The 24,412-nt window shown below is 38.8% G+C and overlaps 2 protein-coding genes across 2 annotated transcripts; one reads left to right on the plus strand and one right to left on the minus strand.

The window, feature by feature from the left end:
* Positions 1-1,026: 1,026 nt before the first annotated feature.
* On the minus strand, positions 1,027-4,427 carry nefmb (neurofilament medium chain b). The gene is made up of 3 exons (XM_039675105.2): positions 3,382-4,427; positions 2,580-2,704; positions 1,027-2,494 (listed from the first exon to the last, which is right to left on the minus strand). The coding sequence occupies exons 1-3, from the start codon at positions 4,387-4,389 to the stop codon at positions 1,534-1,536; spliced, it is 2,094 nt and encodes a 697-aa protein (XP_039531039.2). The 5' UTR covers positions 4,390-4,427; the 3' UTR covers positions 1,027-1,533.
* Positions 4,428-17,085: 12,658 nt separating this feature from the next.
* On the plus strand, positions 17,086-19,823 carry LOC148973751 (uncharacterized). The gene is made up of 2 exons (XM_089119191.1): positions 17,086-17,316; positions 18,458-19,823. The coding sequence occupies exons 1-2, from the start codon at positions 17,101-17,103 to the stop codon at positions 19,670-19,672; spliced, it is 1,431 nt and encodes a 476-aa protein (XP_088975317.1). The 5' UTR covers positions 17,086-17,100; the 3' UTR covers positions 19,673-19,823.
* Positions 19,824-24,412: the final 4,589 nt, after the last annotated feature.

Here is a 24,412-nt window from a genome sequence, read left to right on the forward strand (position 1 = left end):
ATTTTTGTGATTATCACCAATCATCTTTATTTGTGTCCATGATTTTTTTTTTTTAGAAAGAATGCATGAAACTGATTTTTCTGTTCCACAACAATATTAACCAGGAACACTGTTTTTAACATTGATAATAAGAAATGTTTCTTGAGCATCAAATCATCATCTTAGAATGATTTCTGAAGGATCATGTGACATATATGCTGAAATTTCAGCTTTGCTTCACAGGAATAAATTAAATTTTTAAAATATATTCAAGAAAACAGCTATTTAATATATTTTACAGTTTCTACTGTATTTTTGATTAAAGGAGTATAGTTCACTTTAAAAAAAAAAAAAAGAAAAAAAAAGCTTTTGCTGATAATTTACTCACCCCCATGTCATCCAAGATGTCCACGTCTTTTTTTCTTCAGTCAAAAAGAAATTAAGGTTTTTGATGAAAACATTCCAGGATTTTTCCCCATATAATGGACTTCATTGGGAACCAAACGGTTCAAGGTCCAAATGAGAGTTTCAATGCAGCTTCAAAGGGCTTTAAACGACACCAGACGATGAATAAGGGTCTTATCAAGGACCCTTGGAGTCATGACTCGAAAAAAGAGTTAAGAGTTTGAACAGGAGAGTCACGAACGCGCATCACAGAACAGAGCAAGGCGAGCATTTGTGCTTATAAAACTTAAACTTTTTTATTCATTTTTGAAATGAGCGATCGTTTCGCTTGTTAAGACCCTTATTCATCTTCTGGTGTCGTTTAAAGCCCTTTGAACAGTTTGCAGTTTGCACTGAAACTCTCATTTGGACCTTGAACTGTTTGGTTCCCATTGAAGTCCATTATATGGAGAAAATCCTGGAATGTTTTCATCAAAAACCTTAATTTCTTTTCGACTGAAGAATGGGGGTGAGTAAATTATCAAAGTTTTTTTAAAAGTGAACTACTCCTTTAAAGCTTTGGTGAGCATAAGAGACTCCCGTCTTACTGACCCCAAACTTGTGTGTACAGTAGCATGAATACAAACACACTAGACTAGAAGCTTTGTAAGGACTTGATGAGCTTTTATTGATTTATGTGATATTGCAAAGAGCAGCACCAGTTAGCTTTCACAGTATCATTGCAAACAGCTTTTGTGTTTAGCGTTAACAACCCGACTCTTATCATTGGTTCAGTGCATTGTGTCTTAAGGCAAGTAGTATGCAGATGAAATGAAGGAGTTTCTGCTCAAAGTGTGCCTGCGAATGATGATATTGTTGTAGCACCATTATTGCCGAACAGCTGCTGGAGAACTTCACATCATCGCCGTGAAATCTCTCGTTAACAGAGATGGTTCGAGTCGTTAGCAGCGTAATGTGTTTGCACTTTAATTCAAACGCGCTGGACGCAACAGCTCAGCATGGCGACGTCCTCCCAAAACCACGCATGCAAGTTAATCGTTTAACACGCATGCAATTATTTTCGCTAGCTGCGTCATTTTCACATTTTGCATCAAATAGAATTATTTCGAACAATTGATTATAACTAATTTCCCGCCAGAATCATCGGCATCAGTCTTTTCCTTTGATTTCCTTCTTGGCTTCCGGAGTGACTTTCTCCACCTTTTTGGCGACTTTCTTCTTCTCCTGAGGCTTTTCCTCCGCGTCAGCTTTGCTCTGCTTGTCTCCGTTGGTGATGGTCTCCACTGTTCTGGTTTGGACCTCTTCTTTCGGACTAGCTTCCTCTTTGGCCGGGCTCGTCTGCTCGCCGTTGCGAACAACTTCCTGTTTTTCTTCCTGCTGCTTTTCCTCGGCTGGGCTTCCCGGTTTCTCCTTTTCTTCACTTACGGGGGATTTCTTTTCGTCTTCCTCCGCATCGCTTTTTTTGTCGCTCTTTGTTTCCTCTCCTCCAGACTCGTCTTTCTTCTCTTCATCTCCTTCGGATTTGGTCTCGTCGTCGTCTTTTTCATCCGCTTCTTCCTTCTCGTCATCATCTTTGGTTTGTTCTTTCGCTTCGGCCTCTTGTTCTTCAGCGTCCTCCTCTTCCTCTACTTTTCCTTCTTCTTCTTTGTCGCTGCCTTCTTTGTCTGACTTTGGCGATTTGTCTCCACACAGTTTTGTTTCCTCAATCACTTCCACTTGTGCCTCTTCTTCCTCACCCTCTTCTTCCTCTTCCTCTTCCTCCTCAGCCGCCTCTCCTTCTTCTGCTGTTTCGTCCTCATCTTCTCCTTCCTCTTCCTCTTCTTCTCCCTCAGGAGCGGCGGAACTCACTTTGGCCTGACTGGCGGCAACAACCTCTTCCTCCTCTTCCTCCTGTTTCTCCTCTTCACCCTCACCAGCTTCTTCTGCCACCTCTTTCGCCACCTCCGCCAGGTCATCATCGATGTCACTCTCTCCTTTAGTCTCCTCAATGATCTCCTCCACTATTTTATGTTTGACCTTAGAGGATCTGGGCTGGCTGTATGCAAACGCAGCGCTTGAAATACTTCCGGAGACGGTACGGAAGCGCGTCTCCTCGCCCTCCAGTAGTTTCCTGCATTTAAAAGAGAAAAGTTTGTCATGAATCAAAAAAGACATGAAAAAGAGCAAAGAAAGTGTAATGTTCTCCACAACTTTACCTGTAAGCTGCTATTTCAGCATCCAGCGCCATCTTGACATTGAGCAGATCCTGATATTCCCGAAGATGACGAGACATTTCCCATTTTGTTCCTTTTAGATCATTTTCCAGTTGATGAATCATTTCCTGTTAAAGCGGATGTGATTAAATTCATTAGTTTACACTTCAAATTTAACAGCAAGAAATTATGATTCAGTATAGACAAAAAAACAAAACAAAAAAACATATATTTTCACATACAGAGGAAACAAGTACATTTATACAAGTTCTTATTTGGTGGCAAATGTAGCATCTGTTTTATGATTTGTATTTTATCATTTGTTCCCGGCCTGGCAGAAACACAACAAACCACTAAAATGAAGTCCTGCAGCACTACAGTAGTAAATAGTAAGTAGTACGCGCATTGCACGCGATGCGTAAATACGCACGCAGTGCGCAACCACCTGCGGAATAATGGCTGGGTTTCAAAACCTAGTAAGCAGGAATTTTTGGCCATCGTGGGTGCTTTCTCAAAAATAAATAAATAAATAAATAAATAAATCCATCGTTCATATCTTTAAAAAAAGCAATTATCTCACAGGTGCGTATTTACGCGCGACGTTGCAGTGTGCATACTTACATTATAGCTATTAGGGCTGCAGCATTTTTGTCACATCTGATTTAAATTATTAAAAAAAACATTCTTGTGAATTTTAAATGAATTAATTACTAATAATTTATGTCTAAATAATTATTTATATTATTTTTGAATTAAACTTAATGTATTCGGTTTTAAATATTTTATTAGGTCTTGATAAGCTGACCTGATAACTGGCAACGTCGCTGTTGTGGCGGTCTTCGATATCATGCAGCTGCCTTTCCAGTGAATCTTTGGTGCCTCGAAGAGTCTCCAGTTCAACGTTCTTGGCTTGGATCTGACGGCGGTAGTCACTGATCTCGTCCCGTATTGACTTTATAGCATCCTTGTTCTGATCCGCGGCGTCCGTCAGCATGGCATAGCGGCACTGGAACACCTCTTCAGCCTGCTGGAGGTTCTTGGAGGAGAGCCCGTCCAGTTGCGCGCGGATCTCCCGGAGCGCAGAGGTGATGTCGGTCTTCTGGAGGTCCCTCATCTCCACCACCGGCACCTGCGCGGCTTGAAGCTGAGCCAGAAGCTCGCTGATCTCCTCCTCGTGGTTCTGCCGCACGAAGTCAATTTCGTCCACGAGCGACTGGACCTTCCTCTCCAACTCCAGCTTCATCATAACCGAGTCGTCCTTGTCTTTCTTCATGCCTCGGATCGCCGCCTCCACGTGCTCTCTGAGCCTGGATTCATCTTCATAGCGCTCCCGGATCCGCTGGAGGTCCTCATCCATGTGCTCTGTGTCCAGCATGATCTGCGCCTTCTCCTTGTGGAGCTGCTCCAGGGCGCAGCGCAGGTCTTGGAGCTCGCGGTCGTACCCATCGCTCTGCAGGGACTGCGACAGTTTCTGCTGCTTTAGCGCTTGGATCTCAGCCTCGAGCTGCTTGTTTTGCTCCTCGAGGAAGCGGACCTTGTCGATGTAGCTGGCGAAGCGGTCGTTGAGCCCATGGAGCTGCTCCTTCTCGTTATGACGCGTCGGGTCTCCGTTGAGCGCGGCGCTCAAATCGAACCCATCCGGAGACGCGAGCACGGAAGGACTGTACGCAGATCTTGTTGCGGTCACATTTGCGGTTCTTTTGAAAGACAGAGGACTGCTTTTAGCCCACGAGCGCATTGTGGACGACGGTTGGCGGATAGTCCGTGTCTCCAGAGCTCTTCGGCGGGAGGAGGAGGTACCTATCATGTCCATGGTGAACGGTGCTTGTGAACCATGGTGTGTTCGGTCCTGTTCTATTTATACGCGCTTACTTTGTCAACGAGGCAGGAGCACCACCCTCCCCTTGGAAAATCGATGAAGATGGAGGAGGACCTGGGTCGTCGGGTTGTTCAGCAGTTCACCTCAGTGGTCGAAGTCTTTTAAAATTGTATACAAGTTGAAGTCAAGAGGCTGTGACTTTCTGCATCACATGTTGTTTAGTGCACTTGATGCACTTTTTGCACTTGTTCACCTATACTTATTCTTAATGTATTGCAGGTAAGACTCTATCTATCTATCTATCTATCTATCTATCTATCTATCTATCTATCTATCTATCTATCTATCTATCTATCTATCTATCTATCTATCTATCTATCTATCTATCAATTTTAACTTATTCTAACTTTGGAGGAACCCACAAAAAGTGCAACTTTCTTTGCCAATAAATGTGAATTTTGCTTGAAATTTCTGTAATATCTCATACGAACTTAAACAAATTCAGGTGTATTGCCTTGCAGAGCAATGGAAAGAAGATAAAAGCAATTTGTGCAAAGATTGAACAAAATACATAATAATAAATATTTATCACTGGCTGAACAATAAATGCGCAGTACTTTTAAAAGTACAGATATCCCATGTAGTCTCTGCATTAATTTGCAGCATACGTAATTATAAGAGAATTATAAAAGTTTTTATTAAAAAAAGTTTTTGGAATACACAGATGAATTATAAAACCCCACACTGTGGGACATGAAGCACTGTTAAACAAAATAAAGTAGCCTAATGCACTTCTATTCAAATTGAAGCAACACTAGTAAGATTTTTTACCTTAAAATAATGTTTTCAAAAACGTTTAGTGATCAAGTCGTGACATGGTGAAATGCACTTACCTTTATCTGATATATCCACGCTATGTAAGATTGCTATATCGGGTCACGTTTCTGTAGTCCGAATGAGACCTAAGAAAACTACAAATTTGACTTGCTTTACGGCGAGCGTTACAATTGCCAATAGGTGGAGCGTACTCGACAGTAGACTACAACTAGGCTACATGTAAGATACCTAGCAGCCGGGTAGCTTTTGAATTGTCATGGATGTGCGTGTGTGTGCGTGCGACAGTAGGATGTGGTAGGGTAAATTATTTACGACAACAGTAATGAACAATTCCACTTCCAACCTGTAGGGCGGCAGCAGAGGAAAAGTCACTTGGTGTTGCTTTAAAATGAACATCATAGATGGATCGAAAGGCTAAAAACCAATATAACAAGGATAACATCTGTCCTATATTACTGTAACATTCACCTCTTCATTTGACTGATCACTTTCTAATAAAGTGTCTTTTGTTTCCCTTTGCTTTAGACATTGACATTCTTGAGTGCGTGCACATGGAAAGACGAAGCAGCCAATCCGCCGTCAGCCTCAGTTGATGCATTGGGGATTTGGCGTCTGTTGTCAGGAAGGTTCAATAATGCAGCAAAGTACCAAGGTTATAGAAGTTTTCTAATTCATTTTAGAGTGCACAAGGGAGTCAATGCTTAATAAAAAAACCAAGGGCCTTCCTAAAATGATAATTATACTTTCTTCATAAGGAAGGACCCAAAGGACCTAAAAAAGCATCTTGAATACTGATATCAATAAAAAATATATGATATTATAAGACTAATCTAATACAACTGCAGTAAAAATGCCATAAAAACTGCACTTCTTCAAGTTTATCCAGATTATAGCCATGACGAGTAAAATGAGCAGACACATACTGGAAGAAGTGAAATACTGTACACATATGTCAGAGGTTATATACAAAAAGCTTTTGCAGACTAGATCAATACAAATCATAGTTAATCAATAGAAAATCTGACAATCAATCAAGAGAGGAAAGTGGCCTGTTGCCAATGACTCTGATGCTCACGATTCAGGCAATGTATAGCTGTGTGTGTGTGTGTGTGGCCCTGTAGTGTTAATGTAAGTGCATGTAAGGGGATAGAGTATACAGTTTGTACAGTTAAAAAATCATAATGTCTATGGAAGTCCCTATAAAACACGCAAAACACAAAATGTGTGTGTCAGAGTGTGTTATTTTAACCCAATTTTGGGTCAAATATGGACAAACTCAAATATTGGGTTAAAAATGTCATTTAAAAATGTAACCCAATGGTTGGGTTTGTCCATATTTGACCCAAAATTGGGTTAAAACAACCCAGCATGTTTTAGAGTGTATATGAAGAGTTCAGATGCAAAAGCCTCTAAGTGCCATTTGAAAATTTCTTCTAAAATTATATTTTTTATCAAGCTTGTATATTTAAGTTCAGTAATTTCACTTAAATGGCAATGAAGATTACCTATTAATTGTCATTTAAGTGAAATTACTGAACTTAAATACACAAGCTTGATAAAAATGGTCATTCTAGAACAAAATTTCAAATGGCACTTATGGCTTTTGCATCTGAACTCTTCATATATAGCATAGTTTGAGTTATATCCTATAGGCTATAATACGTTGAGCTAGCTGTTTGTGCATCACCTCTAGTAACTCATCCGTCTCATATGTCGTTGTTGACTCTGATAGGGAATCGCCTGCCGCAGTGAAACACTAGACGCTCGAATGTAATTGTAAAGCCCAACAAAGTTGCTTTTTTGCCGGTTCTAAAATTGCACAGTCATGCTTTTAGACAGTGCACCTGCTGATGTTTCGACCCAGGCCGCGGGCCAACAGAAGGGGTGCAGAGATGCTGAGTCAGCTCAGAGCCGACACGAGGCCGAGGAACACGGCGGAGCTCCATTACCGTTGCACACAAATGGGAATGTAAGACAGATAGTCGTACACCATATACGCGTGTGTTTGTGTGTGCTGAAGTAGGAAAAAAATGAGAAACATAAACACACTGGTAATAGAAAGTCATCTGTATGATTTCAGCGTGCAGAAGTCTCTTTTCGTGAGGTTAAAGACATACTTGGACAGCTATTCTGTGTTTTGAGTATTGCATTCCCCACTCAACCCTTCAGCATCCCTCTCCTCCGTCAGCAGCTCTCCGGCACCGTGAGCGCTCGCACGGGCTGACAGCACTGTTTTTCCTGCAGACTCACACACACGCACACACACATTGCTGGGTGTAAATCACAAGCTCCGCCCCTCTGCAGCACACCACTGCACACAGACATCTCATTTACAGAGCCGGACGGGTTTGGCAGCTTCGGAATTCCATATTAGAAAGCGTGTGTGTCTATTACATAAATACGCATTTGATTTTTTAAAATCACAATGTGCACTTTCCATTGTTTTTATAATGAGCTAATGATATTTTATACCCCCTACCACTCATAAACCTTTTGGTTTTTCATCAGCACATTACTGAGTTTGTTTAATAAGCAGTTTTACTCGTGAGGACCATTTGCTGCACCGAGTAATATCAGATTTTACTAGTCTTGCGGGGAGTTTTAGTCCCAATAAAGTAGACCAAACCGAAGTCTCGCTTTTTTTTTGCACACACACTCTTAATGTATTTTCAGTACATTCACAGAATACACCAGTACATTCATTCACATTTTCATGTACATTCACAGAACCTTTCCATTCCACAGAAAGTTCTTTAAAAAGTTATTTAGAATTTTGAAATTCTTCACAGTTTTCAAAAAAAGTAATGTGAGGAAGGAACCAAAAATTGTTCTTTGGAATACGAAAAACTCCTTTTTGAACCTTTATTTTTAAGAGTGTGTATGATGGAACAACAATTATATTTATCAATTATATTTCAATTATATTTATATTGCTATGTTTAACCAATTAGTTAGTTTTAATAAGGAAATAAAAACATTTAGCACAAATTATATTCTTTTAAATTATATTGTTATTGTTTTTACAAAACTACAGCGTTTTGGGGGCCTGAAAACAATTTTTTTTTTTTTTTTTTTTTACAATACCATTATTGTCTCTGTGTAAACTACAAAAATGCAAATTTGTGAAAACGGTGAGTTTTCACAAATGCGGATGTGTGTTCAGTATGTAGGCGTGTCGTGTTTCTCTACAAAGCGACGTCGCCACCTACTGGCCTGGCATGAATAATACAGCGGTTTTTTTTTTTTGTAGTTTTTGTAAATCCATGTGATATATGAACATATCGTTTTGACAATGTTGTCAGTTGTACACAAAAAAACGCAAAGAAAAAACTTCTCCGTTTTTAGTCTCGTTGTCGTTTAAACGTAGCTACCCTTAAATTTACAAATTTTGACATTCAGATGAAATGAGGAAATTAAGAAGAGCATGAGACGAGATTTTGTGCCACATGGTCAAAAGAAGAAAATCTGTTAAAGGGATACTCCACCCAAAACTAAAAATTCTGTCATCATTTACTCACCCCCAAGTTGTTGCAAACCTGTATGAGTTTCTTTCTTCTGCTGAACACAAGGGAAGATATTTTAAACAACGATAGGAACCAAACAGTTGTTTATATATATTATTATTTTTTCTTCTTCTTTGTGTTCAGCAGAAGAAAGAAACTCTTACAGATTTGCAACAACTTGAGGGTGAGTAAATGATAACAGAATTTTTAGTTTTGGGTGGAGTATCCCTTTAAATTGTCTGATTGTGTCTGGATGGGCCATATTTTTGACAGGTGCTCAAATTTAGGAGTGCGTTAATGTTCTCAACTGTCTGCAGATTGCAGAATAACCCATTTTTACAGCTTAGTTTGAATAAACGCTTTTTTTGGACTAAAGAGGAATGATATTTAGTTACAGTTTAAGATTAAAGTTTAAAGATTAAAGTTACAGACTGTTTTCATGTCATTCTGTGTTGAAATTGAAACGATTCCTCGTGTTATGACCACTGTATCGATCAGCTTTCGAACGCAAATCACTACAACAGTAACCTAATGAACTATTAACACTTCCACCAACAATATTTCACTAACAAGAGACAAAATCAATAATTGATAATCTGATCGCGCTACTGTGGATGTTACATTGACCCTTCTATGTTCAAATGTCTCTTTAAACGAACACACCTTGAAACAAGAATCTTTCTTTGTCATGTTTGAGAACGATGTCTGTCCTCTTGGTCCCACAGTCCATCTGTCGTGTGTGTGTGTGTGTGTGTGTGCAGAGCGCCACCTATTGGTGCAACAGCAAGAATTGCCTGACTAATGCAGGACTCGCAGGGGTTAAATGCATAAATGTTTCGAAAGCCTCAAACAATTTGCAATTTTTTAAAGATGTTCAGTAATTGCTTTTAGTGACTTTAAAATCCGTACAATTAGAACTGCTGTTGGAATAGTTTTAAGTGATTGTTTCTTTTATTTAAATGTCCTTTTGTGTAAATTTATTTTGTTTGTAGTTTATAAGGATTTTTTTTATCTACTTTCTGGTTAAAGAAAAATATCAATCGTGTAAAAACAACAACAACAGGTTTATTCCACCAGAGGTATGTGCACAAACAAAAATATATAAACAGGAAGATTTAATACCAAAAATGATTGTCTTTTATAATTGTAAAAACACATTTGGGGAAAAATACACAGGAAAAAATGAGCATTTTCACTTTGTGCATATGATACGGTGGTGTCCGAGGTAAGATTGTATCACCATCCCCTGCTGCAGAGCTCTTATAGGTGTTTAATGCTTCTGCCAAAGAGCGAGTGTAACTTCATTACTGCAGTGGATATAAATCTCCCACAAATGCATGTGTGGCAGACACACACACACATACACAGAGAGAATATGTCTAAGGCCACTAAGCCGAGATGATTAATATCCTCTAAGTCTGCGTCAGCTTTTATTGTCATTTCGATTATACGACTGTATCGGGATCGGGACACCTGCCTTACTCTCACAGTATTCTTCCGTTTCACTGCGACCAGTAAAAACAGGACTATCTTGAGTTGCATGTGATTTCTTTGCCATGCATTTTGTGCAAAAGACACTGCATTCTGTTTGGAAGCAGTCTAGCTCCATTGCTGTCAGTGTCACCTGACCTTTACCCTCTGTCCAGGACCTGAAAGGCAACACCCAGAATCTGCAGTGCTTTCCTCCTCACTCTCCTTCTCAGTACTGTATTGGCAAGCGCACTCACAGATGAGGAGAGGTGGTCCCACTTGTGACGTGGGTCAGTCCAGCACTGCATTGCACCCAGGCCACACCTCAAAACACACCACACACAGACACTACAATGCACCTACAGGCAGCACTGACACACACTGATGAATCTCTGCATATATTTAAACCAGTTGTGCTGCAGTGCCTGTTTGAGGAGGATTTGGCACAGCCTGGTTTTCAGAAGTTCAGCAAGTTTATTTGCTTTATCCTGCCAAGCTCTTCACTCTTAGAAGAAAAGGTTCTATATAGAACCTTAAAAGGTTCTATCAGCACTACGTATTTGGAACCCCTAAAAGATTCTATACACTCTTAAAAAAAGGGTTCCTCTGGGTTCTATATAGAATACTTGGCCAATAGAACCTTTTACCAAAAAAAAAAAAAAAATGGTTCTATATCGAACCATTTTGGAGTTCCATATATAAAGCGGGGGATGGAACCATTTCTGGTTCTGTTTCTTCTAAGAGTGTTGTATCATCTGTTCTGTGCTGAAATGCTCAATAATGCACTGGAGGAAACTGAAATTGTCGCCGAATGAAGACATAATTTGTAGGGTGGTGTTAAAAGCACTAAAATGCATTAAAGTAACAAAATGTTGGGTTGTTTCAACCCAAATTTGGGTCAAATATGGACAAACCCAAATGTTAGGTTAAATATGTCATTTAAAATGTCAACCCAACTTCAACTTTCGCTTTCAACGGTAATTTTTTAAATTACATTTTTAACCCAACATTTGGGTTTGTCCATATTTGACCCAAATTTGACATGAGCGCTTACACCACCAAAGCAATCATCCCAATGCGTCATATACTGACGCTTTTAACATTGTGTATACATCCAACGCACATGGCACCCTTTAGCGTCAGTATGAGACGCAGATATACATGAGCCAGAAGGCGCCTCCTAGTGGTCTAACCCTACCCCATACCTAAACCTACCCATAACCTAAGCGTGTTATATTGACGCTAAAGGTGTGTTGGATGTATACGCATTGTCTAAAAGCGTCAGTATATGACGCACTAGGATGAGAATGCATTGGAGTAGAGCACTTGTCTAGCTAGTGCACTTGCTCACAAATAATTTGAACAAACTGCTAACATTAGCCTACTTTTTAGTGCACATTTATTATACTGATTTTTCAATGGTATTTTTTTATTTATTTATTGTGTATTTGCACTTACAGTATAATCTTGTGTAATTGTTGCACCATGGTCCTTCTCGTTCCAATGGCCAGCTTGTTAAATAGAGGAATGATAATAAATGTATATAATAAATGTAGAAATAGTTTTCACTCAGAAAATTCTATTAGGCTACATTCCTAATAGAAATCCATTGAATTAATGTTAAATGAGCTCTCCAATTTATAACATTGAAAACTATTTTTAAAGTGCAGAACACCCTGTCAGCAAGTTTTACATTCATATGAATGCATTTGATAGACACTTTTATCCAAATTACTTTTCCAGGGAATCGAACCAATGACCTTTTATGAACAACAATTAAGCTGAATAATGACACTAGTCTTCTGTAGAGTTGCTTTACAGCTGAATTGAACTGGTTTCATAATTGATTAATTTTGCAATGTTATTTTTTTGTTTATTAATGTGAAACAATGTTTTGTATAAAGCATTATACTAACCTATACGTGATTTGACCTGACCTTGGCTATATGCAAAACCACATGCAGTCGTCACTCAGTCACTCAGAGAAAAATAGAGGGAATGTGCCCTTGACTGAGTGCACGGAAACACTCAGTGGACGAAAGAGACACAAGAATCAATACTGAACAATGTATATTAGCATTCTGCAATGTAAATGTCATTTCATAAATGGATGGAATTTGAAATGTTAATCAATCCCAGATGTGGATTCCAAAAAAGCAGATGGTCACCATCGTTTTGGAGGAATGAGAGCAGCCGGTCACATCCATAGAAGTGGATCAACGCCATCAGCAGTTCTAAGCCCCGAAACGCTGCATTTCCTTGACAAGATTTAAGGTGGAAGTGCTGAGCCTTCGACTTCCACAGAGATGTTTAAGCAGAAATATGCTGCCCTGGCCTCGGTCACGCAAGCACTTACGGATTGGATGTTTCCTGCTTTTGCTGATCAATTCAGTTTAATGGCAGGGAAAGCAGGGTGGGGGTTTGAGGAGAGTTTCATCTAAAACCGTGCATGTCCTTTCGTACTTTTGCAAAGACATTCTGCTTTCTTGTCTGTTGTCTTGTCTGTTCTTGAATGTCTGTTGGGGAGCAGATATTGAGCAGACAATTAAGCAGAATGTGTAGATGAATGCATAATTCTCCAATTTGTGTACTTATGCACTTAAATGGATACTTCACCTTTGTAAAGATGATTGTGTATTTAAAATGGGTCATTTACGTTGAAGAAATGAGAAATTATTTTTGAATTTGGAGCTTTCTAGACTGAGAAAAGCCAGAAAATGTATTTTTAGCTTATGTGGATGAAAGACAACAGCTCCCAGAATGCACTTGCTTCACTGCCCTAGGAGGCCACGCCTACCGGTAACAGAGCGCAGTAGTTAAACAACAAGTCTAGGCTACTAGCGAGTCTCTGTGATGAGTCTGCCCGAAAATGTGTTTTGAGATCGCCCAAAATGTCCAGGATTCGGCTTTTGCGTTCTACAGTCGCCATTCATCATGTTTACTGTGGCGAGCGGGACGAGTGAGGGCCGCGGGAGAACAGCGCGAGGCCGGTAGCGTGATTACCGATGAGCGACGAGCGGGAATTTTCTTAGCAATGTTAAAACGCACATCAACTGATCACTTGTTTAGCGTTCATGTAAACACTACATTCAGATTCACCAATCGGAATGAATTCAGTTAGATTGAAACAAAAGCTGTGCATGTAAACAATGAATGGCGACTGCAGAAAGCAAAAGCTGAATCCCGGACATCGACGGCCGGACATCCGAAAAAAAACTACTACTCCGCTTTCTCCACAGAACAAGAGCCTGCTAGCTTAGCTTCCAAAAAAAGATGGCCGATACTATGTGTTCATTCTGTGAGTGAGATCGCCCTCTATAGGCGGGTTGAGAACATGTGGGACAGACCCTACTACTGACTGTAGTCTTTAGCCTCTGGTCGATGATGCAAAATTACGATTTTTGCGTCAGCGGAGGATTTTTTTCCAGACAAAAAATACATAAATCTCTCGTCTCAGGGGGATGAGGGTACTACAGTTCCCTCATACTAACTACAGGTTTTCTACTAATACAAAGCTTAATGCTAAATCCTGAAGTATCTCTTTAAACTCATTTTTTCCACAGTTTTCAAAACAGCACTTGTCAGTAAGCAGACTGCATGAAAACTCGCTTTTTGACTAGTAGATGAAAGGCAGTATTTGCTTTGGCAGAGGTTTGACTCGAAGCTTTCACTGACTTCATTAGACTTGATGTACTGCAAGCTCTTCTCATGCACCATCATTCTCTTCTTCTTTTTTTTTTACTCGCTGCATTGAATATTTTTGCTTTGAGTGGCTGCCTTAATTTTTTAAGTGAAATGATCAAGTCATTTCAACTTAAATTACATTAAAAAATTGTTGAATCTTGTATAACTTCCCAAAAGTAGAGCATGTCTGTATATCAATCAGTAGGCTAAGGCTATGGGAATTTCAATTGGGCCATTCCACTGAATGGGTGACATTTGCTTGTTGTAAATCTTCAAAAAATAAACTTTATTTTTGATCTTTTCCAATATTGAATGTAATACTACACATATTAAACTATTCAAAATGTGTATTGGTCAATCTCAGGCAACTTTATTTAACTTATTTTGATGAGATAATTGCAAAGAAAAACAAGTTATCATAAATTATCGATCATATATTTTTTTCTTTACAGTGAGGCCACTATCATCATCATCACCTCCCATCTTACCATAAGAGTAAATGGAAATCTACATTCATTGTGACTATTACTTTTTTTTGTCTCATATTTGATCAAGTTTGCATCGTTATTTTCCTGTTTATGCCTGTGAACCTGCTTTGAAACAATCAGTTTTTTATAAAGCAGGCCTATATAAAGATGACTTGACTTCGGCCTATTGTTTGTATTATTTATCATACATTTCAGGAGAAACATCCAAGACGAGTTTGCACTACTGTAAAAGAAACGTAGCCAAACTCACAACTCCATGAAGTCACCTGAGATACGAAACTGCAACTGACTAAGCAATATTATTTACTCTTAGTTGCTATAAAATAAATGATCTGTGTAAGGAAAATCGACATTTGACTGAAAATATCTGGTAAATGTGCTATAAACACTAACAACAAACCTCGTGACCCTGAAAGAAAATTGAGAAGCAGCACTTGAGGAAACACACGGCATTGATCGGTGAGAAAACTGATTTTTCAACAGCTCAGGCTTCCGAGAAGATTCCCGAGAAAGAGGAGGAGGAAACAAGGGAATAATTTGGGTTAGAAATATTAACATAATCGAGACAGGAAGAAAAGGGGATCGAGAAAATCTGTGGTGAAATATAAATGGCTGGAGGAGGGGGAAAATATTAGTTTAAGATTTGCAGAAAACATCATGTTGTTGATATAGTTGAGAATATGTGCTTACTTCAACTGAACTGTGTTTTATCAGTCAGTCAAGTATCACCCTTCAACAGTTTTCATACCTTCAGCAGTGTAATAAAAGCTTCAGCATTTCACAATATCTGACTCATAAACAAAAGCTTCTCTGTGGTTGCCGGTATCACGACAAGACGTGAAATGAGTCATTCTACGAAACGGGTGCCATTTGGGTCCACAACGTTTGATGAGATGCATAAGGCACATACATGTCCCAAAATGTGTTTACAAATTTTAAGGTTATTCATTCAAGTGTTCTTGTTAATATGATATATGATGAAAATATTTTTTTTAAAGAATAATATTCTATTTTAATAGTTTTTCATTAGTTCATAGCCGATTTTACATGTCCGTGCTGACCAACATCACATTTGCATCTAAAATATCACCAAATAAGTTATGTATTTTTAATAAACATTTATTATTTTTAGGATTATATGTGTGTTCCTTTTCACATAAGATATATTTTATTCAAAATAAATCTTATTTTTTTGTTAATATTTTGGTATTTGTGTGCGTCCCCCATTTTGACTTACCACCCCGTCACACTAACTTGTTTTATTTATAAATAATGTACTGTTGCTTTAAATGACATCACAAAGCGGAAGTGACATCATTGGAGCCTTTTTGCCGCCAAGAAGAAAAGCAGGCAAGTACTGACATTCCTCTACATTCTTTATTTGATGATTTTTCATGTTAGGGAGGTTCCGTCAAGCATAAGCCAACCACTCCGTCACACAAAATAGAGAGGGAAAACTGATTTTTATTTTTTATTTTACATTATTAATGCATAAATATATATATTTCAGGTAGAATGCATGTATGCTAGGTGAGGAACTTGACCACATGGGAGATCTGTGGCCATTTTGGGCTGAAATTTACCACCCCGTCACATACCACCCCGTCACATGTTTTATTGTGACGGGGTGGTAAGGGATGTGACCGGGTGGTTCTGCTTTAAATTTGAATGTGAGGATGTGAGAAATCAATGATTATTATATAGGCTAATCATTGTTATTATTATTTTATTTTATTTTTTTTGTTAACCCTGTTTTGTTCATTCACTCACTCACTATATCACTAACACACTTATTATTCAATATCTCTTTTACTCACCATGTCACTCCCTCACTCAATCACTGTCACTCACTCACTCCCTCACTCAATCACTGTCACTCACACACTCCCTCACTCAATCACTGTCACTCACTCACTGTCACTCCCTCACTCAATCACTGTCACTCACTCACTGTCACTCCCTCAATCAATCACTGTCACTCACTCACTGTCACTCCCTCACTCAATCACTGTCACTCACTCACTGTCACTCCCTCACTCAATCACTGTCACTCACTCACTCCCTCACTCACTCAATCACTGTCACTCCCTCAATCAATCACTGTCACTCACTCACTCAATCACTGTCACTCACTCACTCCCTCACTCAATCACTGTCACTTACTCACTGTCACTCCCTCAATCAATCACTGTCACTCACTCCCTCACTCACTCAATCACTGTCACTTACTCACTCAATCACTGTCACTCACTCACTCAATCACTGTCACTCACTCCCTCACTCAATCACTGTCACTCACTCACTCACTCCCTCACTCAATCACTGTCACTCACTCACTCCCTCACTCAATCACTGTCACTCACCCACTCCCTCACTCAATCACTGTCACTCACTCACTCACTCCCTCACTCAATCACTGTCACTCACTCACTCCCTCACTCACTCAATCACTGTCACTCACTCACTCCCTCACTCAATCACTGTCACTCACTCACTCACTCCCTCACTCAATCACTGTCTCTCACTCACTCACTCCCTCACTCAATCACTGTCACTCACTCACTCACTATCTCTTTCACTTACTACCTCACTCACTCACTTAATCACTGTCACCCAATCACTATGTCTATCTCACTCACTTACTATGTCTCTCACTCACTCACATTGGTGTTTAATGAAGAATGTTACATTTTAAAACATTTGCAGATAGATCTGTCTCCATCATGGCTCCATTAAGCGCTGCTGAGAGACAACGTCGATGCCGTGCACGTCGGAATGCTGATACTGAGAGAAGGCAAAAATATCTAGAGAGTGAGCGTCAGAGATGGAGACGGGATGTAGAGCAAGGAAAAAAGAAGAAGATAAGTGATCTAAGTGAGCGAGGGAAGCGTCAGCTGCGTAAAAAGTGGAGGAAGCAGAACAAGAAGAGAAAAGAGAAAGCAGAGGCTAGGAAGCGCAGTCTTGACACCTTTCCTTTGAGTCCAGATCCTGTCCAACAATCAAAGCAGCAGTTAGGATCTTCAAGGTCAGGGTTGTGTGCGGTTAGGATAAGAAATAAATGAATACATGTAGAGAATAAGAAACAGGTCTATCATTGATGAGTAATTGTTTTTATATATGGTGTACATGACTTAAACCTGTTAAGTTACCAGTAGATTTTTGTTTTGTTTCAGGCAACATAAAGAAGGAAAGCGAATTTCAAGGAAGAACAGGGATACACTACGCAAAGAAATTGAAAAACTAAAGAAATCGCTAGAGAAGGAAAGAAAACGTGCTGACAAATACAGAAAAAGATACAAGCGCTTAAATAAGAATGACTCCCCTCGTTCAAAACTAAATGAATTAACTAAGACGAGCAGAGTAAGCTCCAAAATCAGAAAAACACTACTCTATCACGAAGCCTTGATCGAAGACATAAAGAATAAGTACAGGAAAGCAAGAAAAGAAAAAGAAAAACAACTAATAGCAAAGGTAACAGCAGGGAGGATTGTGAAGAAGTACAGGCTACAAGGTTTTGCCGAAAATGCCCTTGGATTTTCAAAGAAGCGTCGCAGTGTTCAGAGTGAAGACCTCTGTTCCACCAAGAGAAATCCCACCAACAGGTTTACTGCTGCTTTCAAGTCCAAAGTCAAAACCTTCTTCACTCGAGATGACAACAGTCGTATAACGACTGGACGAAAACAAACAATTACAAAGAACAGCGTGAAGAAGCAGAAAAGGTTTCTGACTGACACGATGAAAAATCTTCACAAAAAATTTCTTACTGAAAACACAAAAAACATATCATACTCCCTTTTCTGTAAGCTTCGCCCATTTTGGGTTGTACATCCCACTCTCTCTGACCGGAACACATGCCTGTGTAAGATCCATGAAAATCTCAGATTTGTCATTGAGAAATTGCATAATTTGAGGCTCATAGATACTTCAGATCTACAGAGTTTGACTAAAATGATAACCTGTGATACCTCAAGGAAAATGTGCATGTATGATGAGTGTGAGGAATGCAAAGACAAGACTGTTCAGCTCTCCAGATTTGATGGCTCAGCAAAGGTTGCGTTCACTCAATGGGCCACAGCAGAGAAAGCAAGGGAAGATGCAAGGGAGGGTCCGACCACTGTCAAGATCACAGTGAAGAAAACAATGGAGGACACGCAAGACAATCTTGTGGAGTTATTCCACACTCTTCTCCACAAATTCAAAAGACACACATTCAACATAAATCAACAGTACTCATACTGCAGAGAGTTAAAGAAAAACCTGTCAAAAGAGGAGGCAGTGATCCACATTGACTTCTCTGAGAACTATACATGCAAATACAGCTCAGAGATCCAAGCTGTCCACTTTGGCTCCTCACACCAACAAGCTACTCTGCACACTGGTGTTTTCTACATAGGTGGTGAAAAAGAGCCCATCTGTTTTAGCACAGTGTCACCTTCTAAACACAAAAGCCCCCCAGCTATATGGGAACACATGAATCCAGTGCTGAATTATCTACAAGCCACATACCCAGATGTATCTGTTCTACACTTTCTGAGTGACGGGCCTTGTACCCAATACAAACAGAAAGGGAATTTCTTTCTTTTCAGCACAGAGCTTGCAAGAAGAGGCCTGAAAGGTGGAACATGGAACTTTTTTGAGGCAAGCCATGGCAAGGGGGCCCCTGACGGTGTTGGGGGAACCTTGAAAAGAACAGCGGATAAGCTGGTGACCAACGGCCGCGACATACCCGATGCCCATGAGCTATATAAGGCCCTCTCTGAAACATCCACAACTGTTAAGTTGTTTTATGTAGCACCTGAAGCAGTGGAGCAGGCAATGGAAAAGATGCCAGGCCAGATTCCACCAGTGCCATCCACAATGAAAACCCACCAAGTGGTCACATTCACTCCAGGAGAAATCCTTTACCGGGAAGTTAGTTGCATGTGCTCCACGCAAAAGCAGCTGAGATGTCAGTGCTTCAACACACAGCATTTCACTTTTAACAGAACATCCCAGAAGGTGCCAACAGAAGGAATTGCTTGGGGAAGTGGAGATCTCATTGGGAAGTGGTGCGTTCTTAAATATGACAATGACCTTTATCCTGGGATCATCATGGAAACAGATGAAACACATGCCCTTGTAAAGTGTATGCACCGTGTTGGTGCCAACAGGTTCTTCTGGCCTCCAAGAGATGACTTCCTGTGGTATCTCTTCGATGATGTGCTCGAAATCATTCAAGCACCACAGCCTGTGACATCCCGCCACATGGAAATACAGAGGGATGTGTGGATGCGACTCTCCCTGTCTCTGATATGATGCTCTGTTTTGTTTTTCAGAGCATGACCAATGTTTTCCATTAAATCTCCTATTTTAATAATTGCCCTAATTGCCCTTGTATAAAGTTTAAACAAGCAAATCAGCAACAGAGAAACAGTGTGTCCATACCACCCTGTCACAGTGAACTACTCCGTCACATCAGTTACCACCCCGTCACGGGGTAATGTTGTTAAAAATGTATGTAAAATAAATTAAATTTTACATAAATTAATGTTTAATACTGTTCTTATTGTGTGAACTAATCAAATGAATGAAACCTTATTTTAATTTTTTAAGTGTATTTGTTTTTTTCAGTACAAACAATGAGGCCATTGAAATGTCGAATTCATATTTCAAGATTAAAAACTAAGAATACAAAAAAATGTATTAAATTTCAGACTTTCTATAGATGGTTTACATAAAAGGGACATTTTACTATTAGGAAAACATTATATTTAAAAAATAAATTTCTTGTTTTACTACTCTACTGGCACACATATTGTCCGTGACGGGGTGGTACAAGAAAGATTCCCTTGCCTTAATAAAAAAGGATAAAATTACTAAGGATTTTGTGCCTGAGGTGGGAAAATATGTTTTTTTGGAAGATTAACATATCCTTAAAGTTTTAGGAAAAAAAAAAAAAGTTAGTTCTTAATGAAAATTGGGAAAATCACAACATGGAAATGGCACCCGTTTCGTAGAATGACTCAATATAATCACGTTGGTCCACTTTGGAAAACGTGTAGATGTCTATGGCGCTCGGAATGTTCCATTCGGCGACGAGACTGACAAGCAAGACAGATAACACACGTGAATACGTGCGTGTACGTCTCCATTTGTTTTATATGGAGACGTACACGCAAATATCACGTCACGTAAACGCGTCAATAACGTGTAGCTGTTGATCTATGCAGACGTCACGGCGGCGTCACGTTAAAAGTTTAACGTGTGGATTACGTCTGCACGTCTGCACGTCTGCCCGTCTGCACGTCTGCCCGTCTGAACGTCTGCACGTCTGACCGTCTGCACGTCTGCACGTCTGCCCGTCTGCACGTCTGAACGTCTGCACGTCTGCCACAATCTAAGTTTACAAACAAGACTTATTTTGGCACATTTTATGTAGGACTATGATACACTTATTTTTATAATGCTGAATGTCTGGTAATGTACCATACATTTGGTATCCCAATGATGTAACTTTTTAATAAAAGTCTATGGCATGTATTTTGATTATTCGATCTTCAGAGATAAAAAAAATAAAATGGGCTAAAAAAAAATTCAGAAAAACTGAGTCTTATCATTATATATTAGTGTGTTTCAGATGTGTTAATGCTCTGCAGCAAGCCAGCAACAGTCTGCATGCCTCGAGTTCACTCATGCTGCATCCAGCATTAATTAACCAGAAACCATTTTAGAGTTTATTGGATTTTAAACTAAAATTAGTTAGCCTGTGATTGCTTGGATCAGGCTACTGCTATTCTTATTCTGAACAAGTAATTAATCATTCAAATTAAAAACTGTTTTAACATAAATGTACTATTTAATAGAGCTACAACACTAAAGTTTTTATAAAGCCTATAAATGTCGTCTAGTCATACTACACATTTTTTGCTACCGTTGAGAGCATACAAAAATCTCGCCCAAGTCAGGCAAAACAGTTGACAGCCCATATAAATACAGTAAGAGGAGCAAACGCTGCATAGTTTTCACCTGCAGGAAAAACAAACACTTTAAACAGAATAAGATGAGATGAACACTTTAATCAGTAGGTGGCAGCAGAGCAGCATTTTTTTGACCATCTCCACTTTCTAAATAGGAAATTACTGACCCACAAAACAGTTTGGATTCACTCTTTCTATTTATGACAAACAAAACTATTTTATTTAAAGTGTGAATAGATTATAAAGAAAGAGAACAAAGTATGCTCTTTTTATTTAGCGACTGATGGAACTCAAAACTCCTCTGATAATAAATAAATTGTCTATAGCCGACAATCAAACATTTAGGCTGTGTAAACCTCACACTGCTGGTTATAGCTATCCTGAAAATTGACATTAACTGTAAACTTATTCCTCAAATCTAGTTGTAATATTGCTCAATGATCAAAAAGGATGTTGATTCAGGAACATTGTACTTCATGAAATCATGTTCATCCATTCACTAAATCCCTTTGCACATACTGCCTTCAATGTCATTTTACAGTTTTTCTCAGTCACTTTGGTAGTTTCTTGAATCATCCTTAAGTTTTGCAAACCAGTAAATGCATTTCTCAAAATAATAGCAGTCCATGGATTGCCTGCAAAAGCCTGTACCTCCTCAAATCCTTAGTTCATCTCTCAAAAGTGGTATTTATGTCAATGAACATATCAGTACCATTGAATAGTCCTTGTGTATTTGCTCACAAACAAGATATTCAAAATGCTTATTGATGTTGTCGATATGAAAGTGTACTTGTTCAGTATTTCCCAGATATCCAGATGAAGCTTCATGAGATGCACCTCTGAGCTACTTCAGAGAACTGGTTGATCATTGGTTGATTTAATGCTTTACATTCCCCTTCATTGGTGAAATGCAAAATTTATAGCCAAGAAATGCTTGCTGTCATTAAAACATTAAAATGTAGCATGTCATTGGAACCAATAACGGCATATATATTTAGGCTAGCTATATTTCAATTTATAACACAGTCACTTTAAATTCACATAATGTTTAACTGGGTAACATAATTAGGAAAAAATCAACCCGCAATATATGAAAATTAACTGCCAATTGAGACCAAAAGTTGAGAAAAAAATACCAAGTAAAAAACACATTTGTAAATATTTATTTTAATATTTCTGTAATGAGCAGTCTTTAGCTTTTGAAAAAATCATTAGAAAACCAGAATGCCTAAATAAACTATATGGTAAAGACATTTCACACAATAATAAAAAAAAATTGTTCCAAACATCACCACAGCAGAACAATTGCAATTGTCTTAAAGGAGTAGTTCTGTGGATATTAAATATATAGCCTCTTTTTTGTTTGATTTTTTGAAAGAATAGTTTGAACATTAACCAGTAATGTCAATAGAACAGTGCCTTGCCGCCATCTACTGGCGGTTTTATATTTATAATTAGTAGTTTCATATTTGTTTGGCCGAGCTCCTTTATTTCGGGATTTAGGCTACAACTCGTTATAACGATTTTTTTATAACATAGAATTTCAGAATATAATTCCACCCACTGCCACTCTACTAGGCTATATCTATATTTTTTGTAGGCTATTATTATTAGCCTGTATAGCCTATTCCCATGCATGCTCGTGCATAATTGATACAAAATGAAATTCACTTTAAAGAAAGTCTTTCTACAAAACAAAACTTAATGAAGTGGTCAAAATCATGTCTGACCCACTTGTCTCCCGTCATATCGCATCCTATGTTGCTCTTACTCATGCTGTTCACTGTTCATAATCAACATAAATGAAAATTAAATAACAAAAGCCTATTGTAATATTTAGACAAATGTGAAACTGAGCGGATATTGAGCGGACAGTCACGTGAAAAGTAACTTGAAGTTGAAACTTGTTTTTAAATGGGAAGCACGTCTTGGTTCACCCTCCGCCTGTCAGAAAGATATAGGATATGCTTTATTACACAAAACGAAACATTGAAACATTATTATATTTATAATGCTGTGGTCTAGTTTGTATGATGGACTATCTAGCTACTTCAGTAATAATAGGCCGGTGAGAAGTCTGTTTCTTAGATCATAATAAAAAAATACTTGGCCCCCTTATATGAAAACGAAATGAGCTAGGCTACAACATAGTCCTAACAACGATAGAAACCCACAACTTAAGACGGATCGCCATTCAGTCATTGGCTGAATAATAATAATAATAAAGCTGAATGGAGATAGCCTAGCTCCAGACGTTAAGACGTGCAGTCGTTAAGACGGGCAGACGTCCAGAAAGGCAGTCGTTAAAACGTACAGACGTTCTCCACACGCACGTTAACACGTCTTTAAGCTTGGCTAGGAATCGAATGACACAAAGCGAGCGCCATAGATGTCACGGTTTAACCCCCTCAAACGTGAACACGTTGGCGTTAAGACGTTTTTTTTCGGCGTGGATCAAGGCAAATGAATCCTTTTCACCTTGAAAATAATAAATGTTTTTTGCATTTTAAATAATAAAACATTTCTCAGTGATCGTCAATAAAACAAAATTCCATTTTTCTCGGTTTAATGAAAACCAATAGGTCGTTATGGCAGAGGCGATTGCGTGTAGAATAATGTCAACATCCGGATATCTCTCCACTTAAACGGGTAGGTTTCACGTTTGAGGGGGTTAAACCGTGACATCTACACATTTTCCAAAGTGGACCAACGTGATTATTTCACGTCTTGTCGTGATACCGTGTTAATGATATCTGTCTGAAGGACAATAACTCCCTCTACTGGACACTGGGAGCCCTGCTTATGTAGTCATATAATTTACCACGCGCTGTAGTAGCCTACAAAAAGTTTGCTGCCTTACATTTTTTTTTAAATTAACTTGGATGTTTGAGTCATTTCAACTTAAATTACCGTAAACTGACTTTAAAAAAAATCGGCTGAATCTTGTTAAACGTAAAAAAAAGTTGAAAATTGCTTAACTTATTTTGATGAGTTGACACAGTGTGAAAAAAATATGTTGTCATAAGTTATTCAGCATACATATATATACAGTACAGGGAGATATTTTTAACCCCTCAGT

The sequence above is a fragment of the Pimephales promelas genome, chromosome 14 (genome assembly GCF_988280905.1).
Source record: "Pimephales promelas chromosome 14, fPimPro1.hap1.1, whole genome shotgun sequence".
Taxonomy (NCBI): Eukaryota; Metazoa; Chordata; class Actinopteri; order Cypriniformes; family Leuciscidae; genus Pimephales; species Pimephales promelas.

Excerpts from the sequence above, each read along its gene's own strand:
- nefmb (XM_039675105.2), bottom strand. The coding sequence starts at position 4,389 with ATGGACATGATAGGTACCTCCTCCTCCCGCCGAAGAGCTCTGGAGACA. Across the intron at positions 2,705-3,381 it reads GCGACGTTGCCAGTTATCAG|GAAATGATTCATCAACTGGA; the intron begins GTCAGCTTATCA and ends CCGCTTTAACAG. Across the intron at positions 2,495-2,579 it reads GCTGAAATAGCAGCTTACAG|GAAACTACTGGAGGGCGAGG; the intron begins GTAAAGTTGTGG and ends TTTTAAATGCAG.
- LOC148973751 (XM_089119191.1), top strand. The coding sequence starts at position 17,101 with ATGGCTCCATTAAGCGCTGCTGAGAGACAACGTCGATGCCGTGCACGT. Across the intron at positions 17,317-18,457 it reads ACAAGAAGAGAAAAGAGAAA|AAAGCAAGGGAAGATGCAAG; the intron begins GCAGAGGCTAGG and ends GCCACAGCAGAG.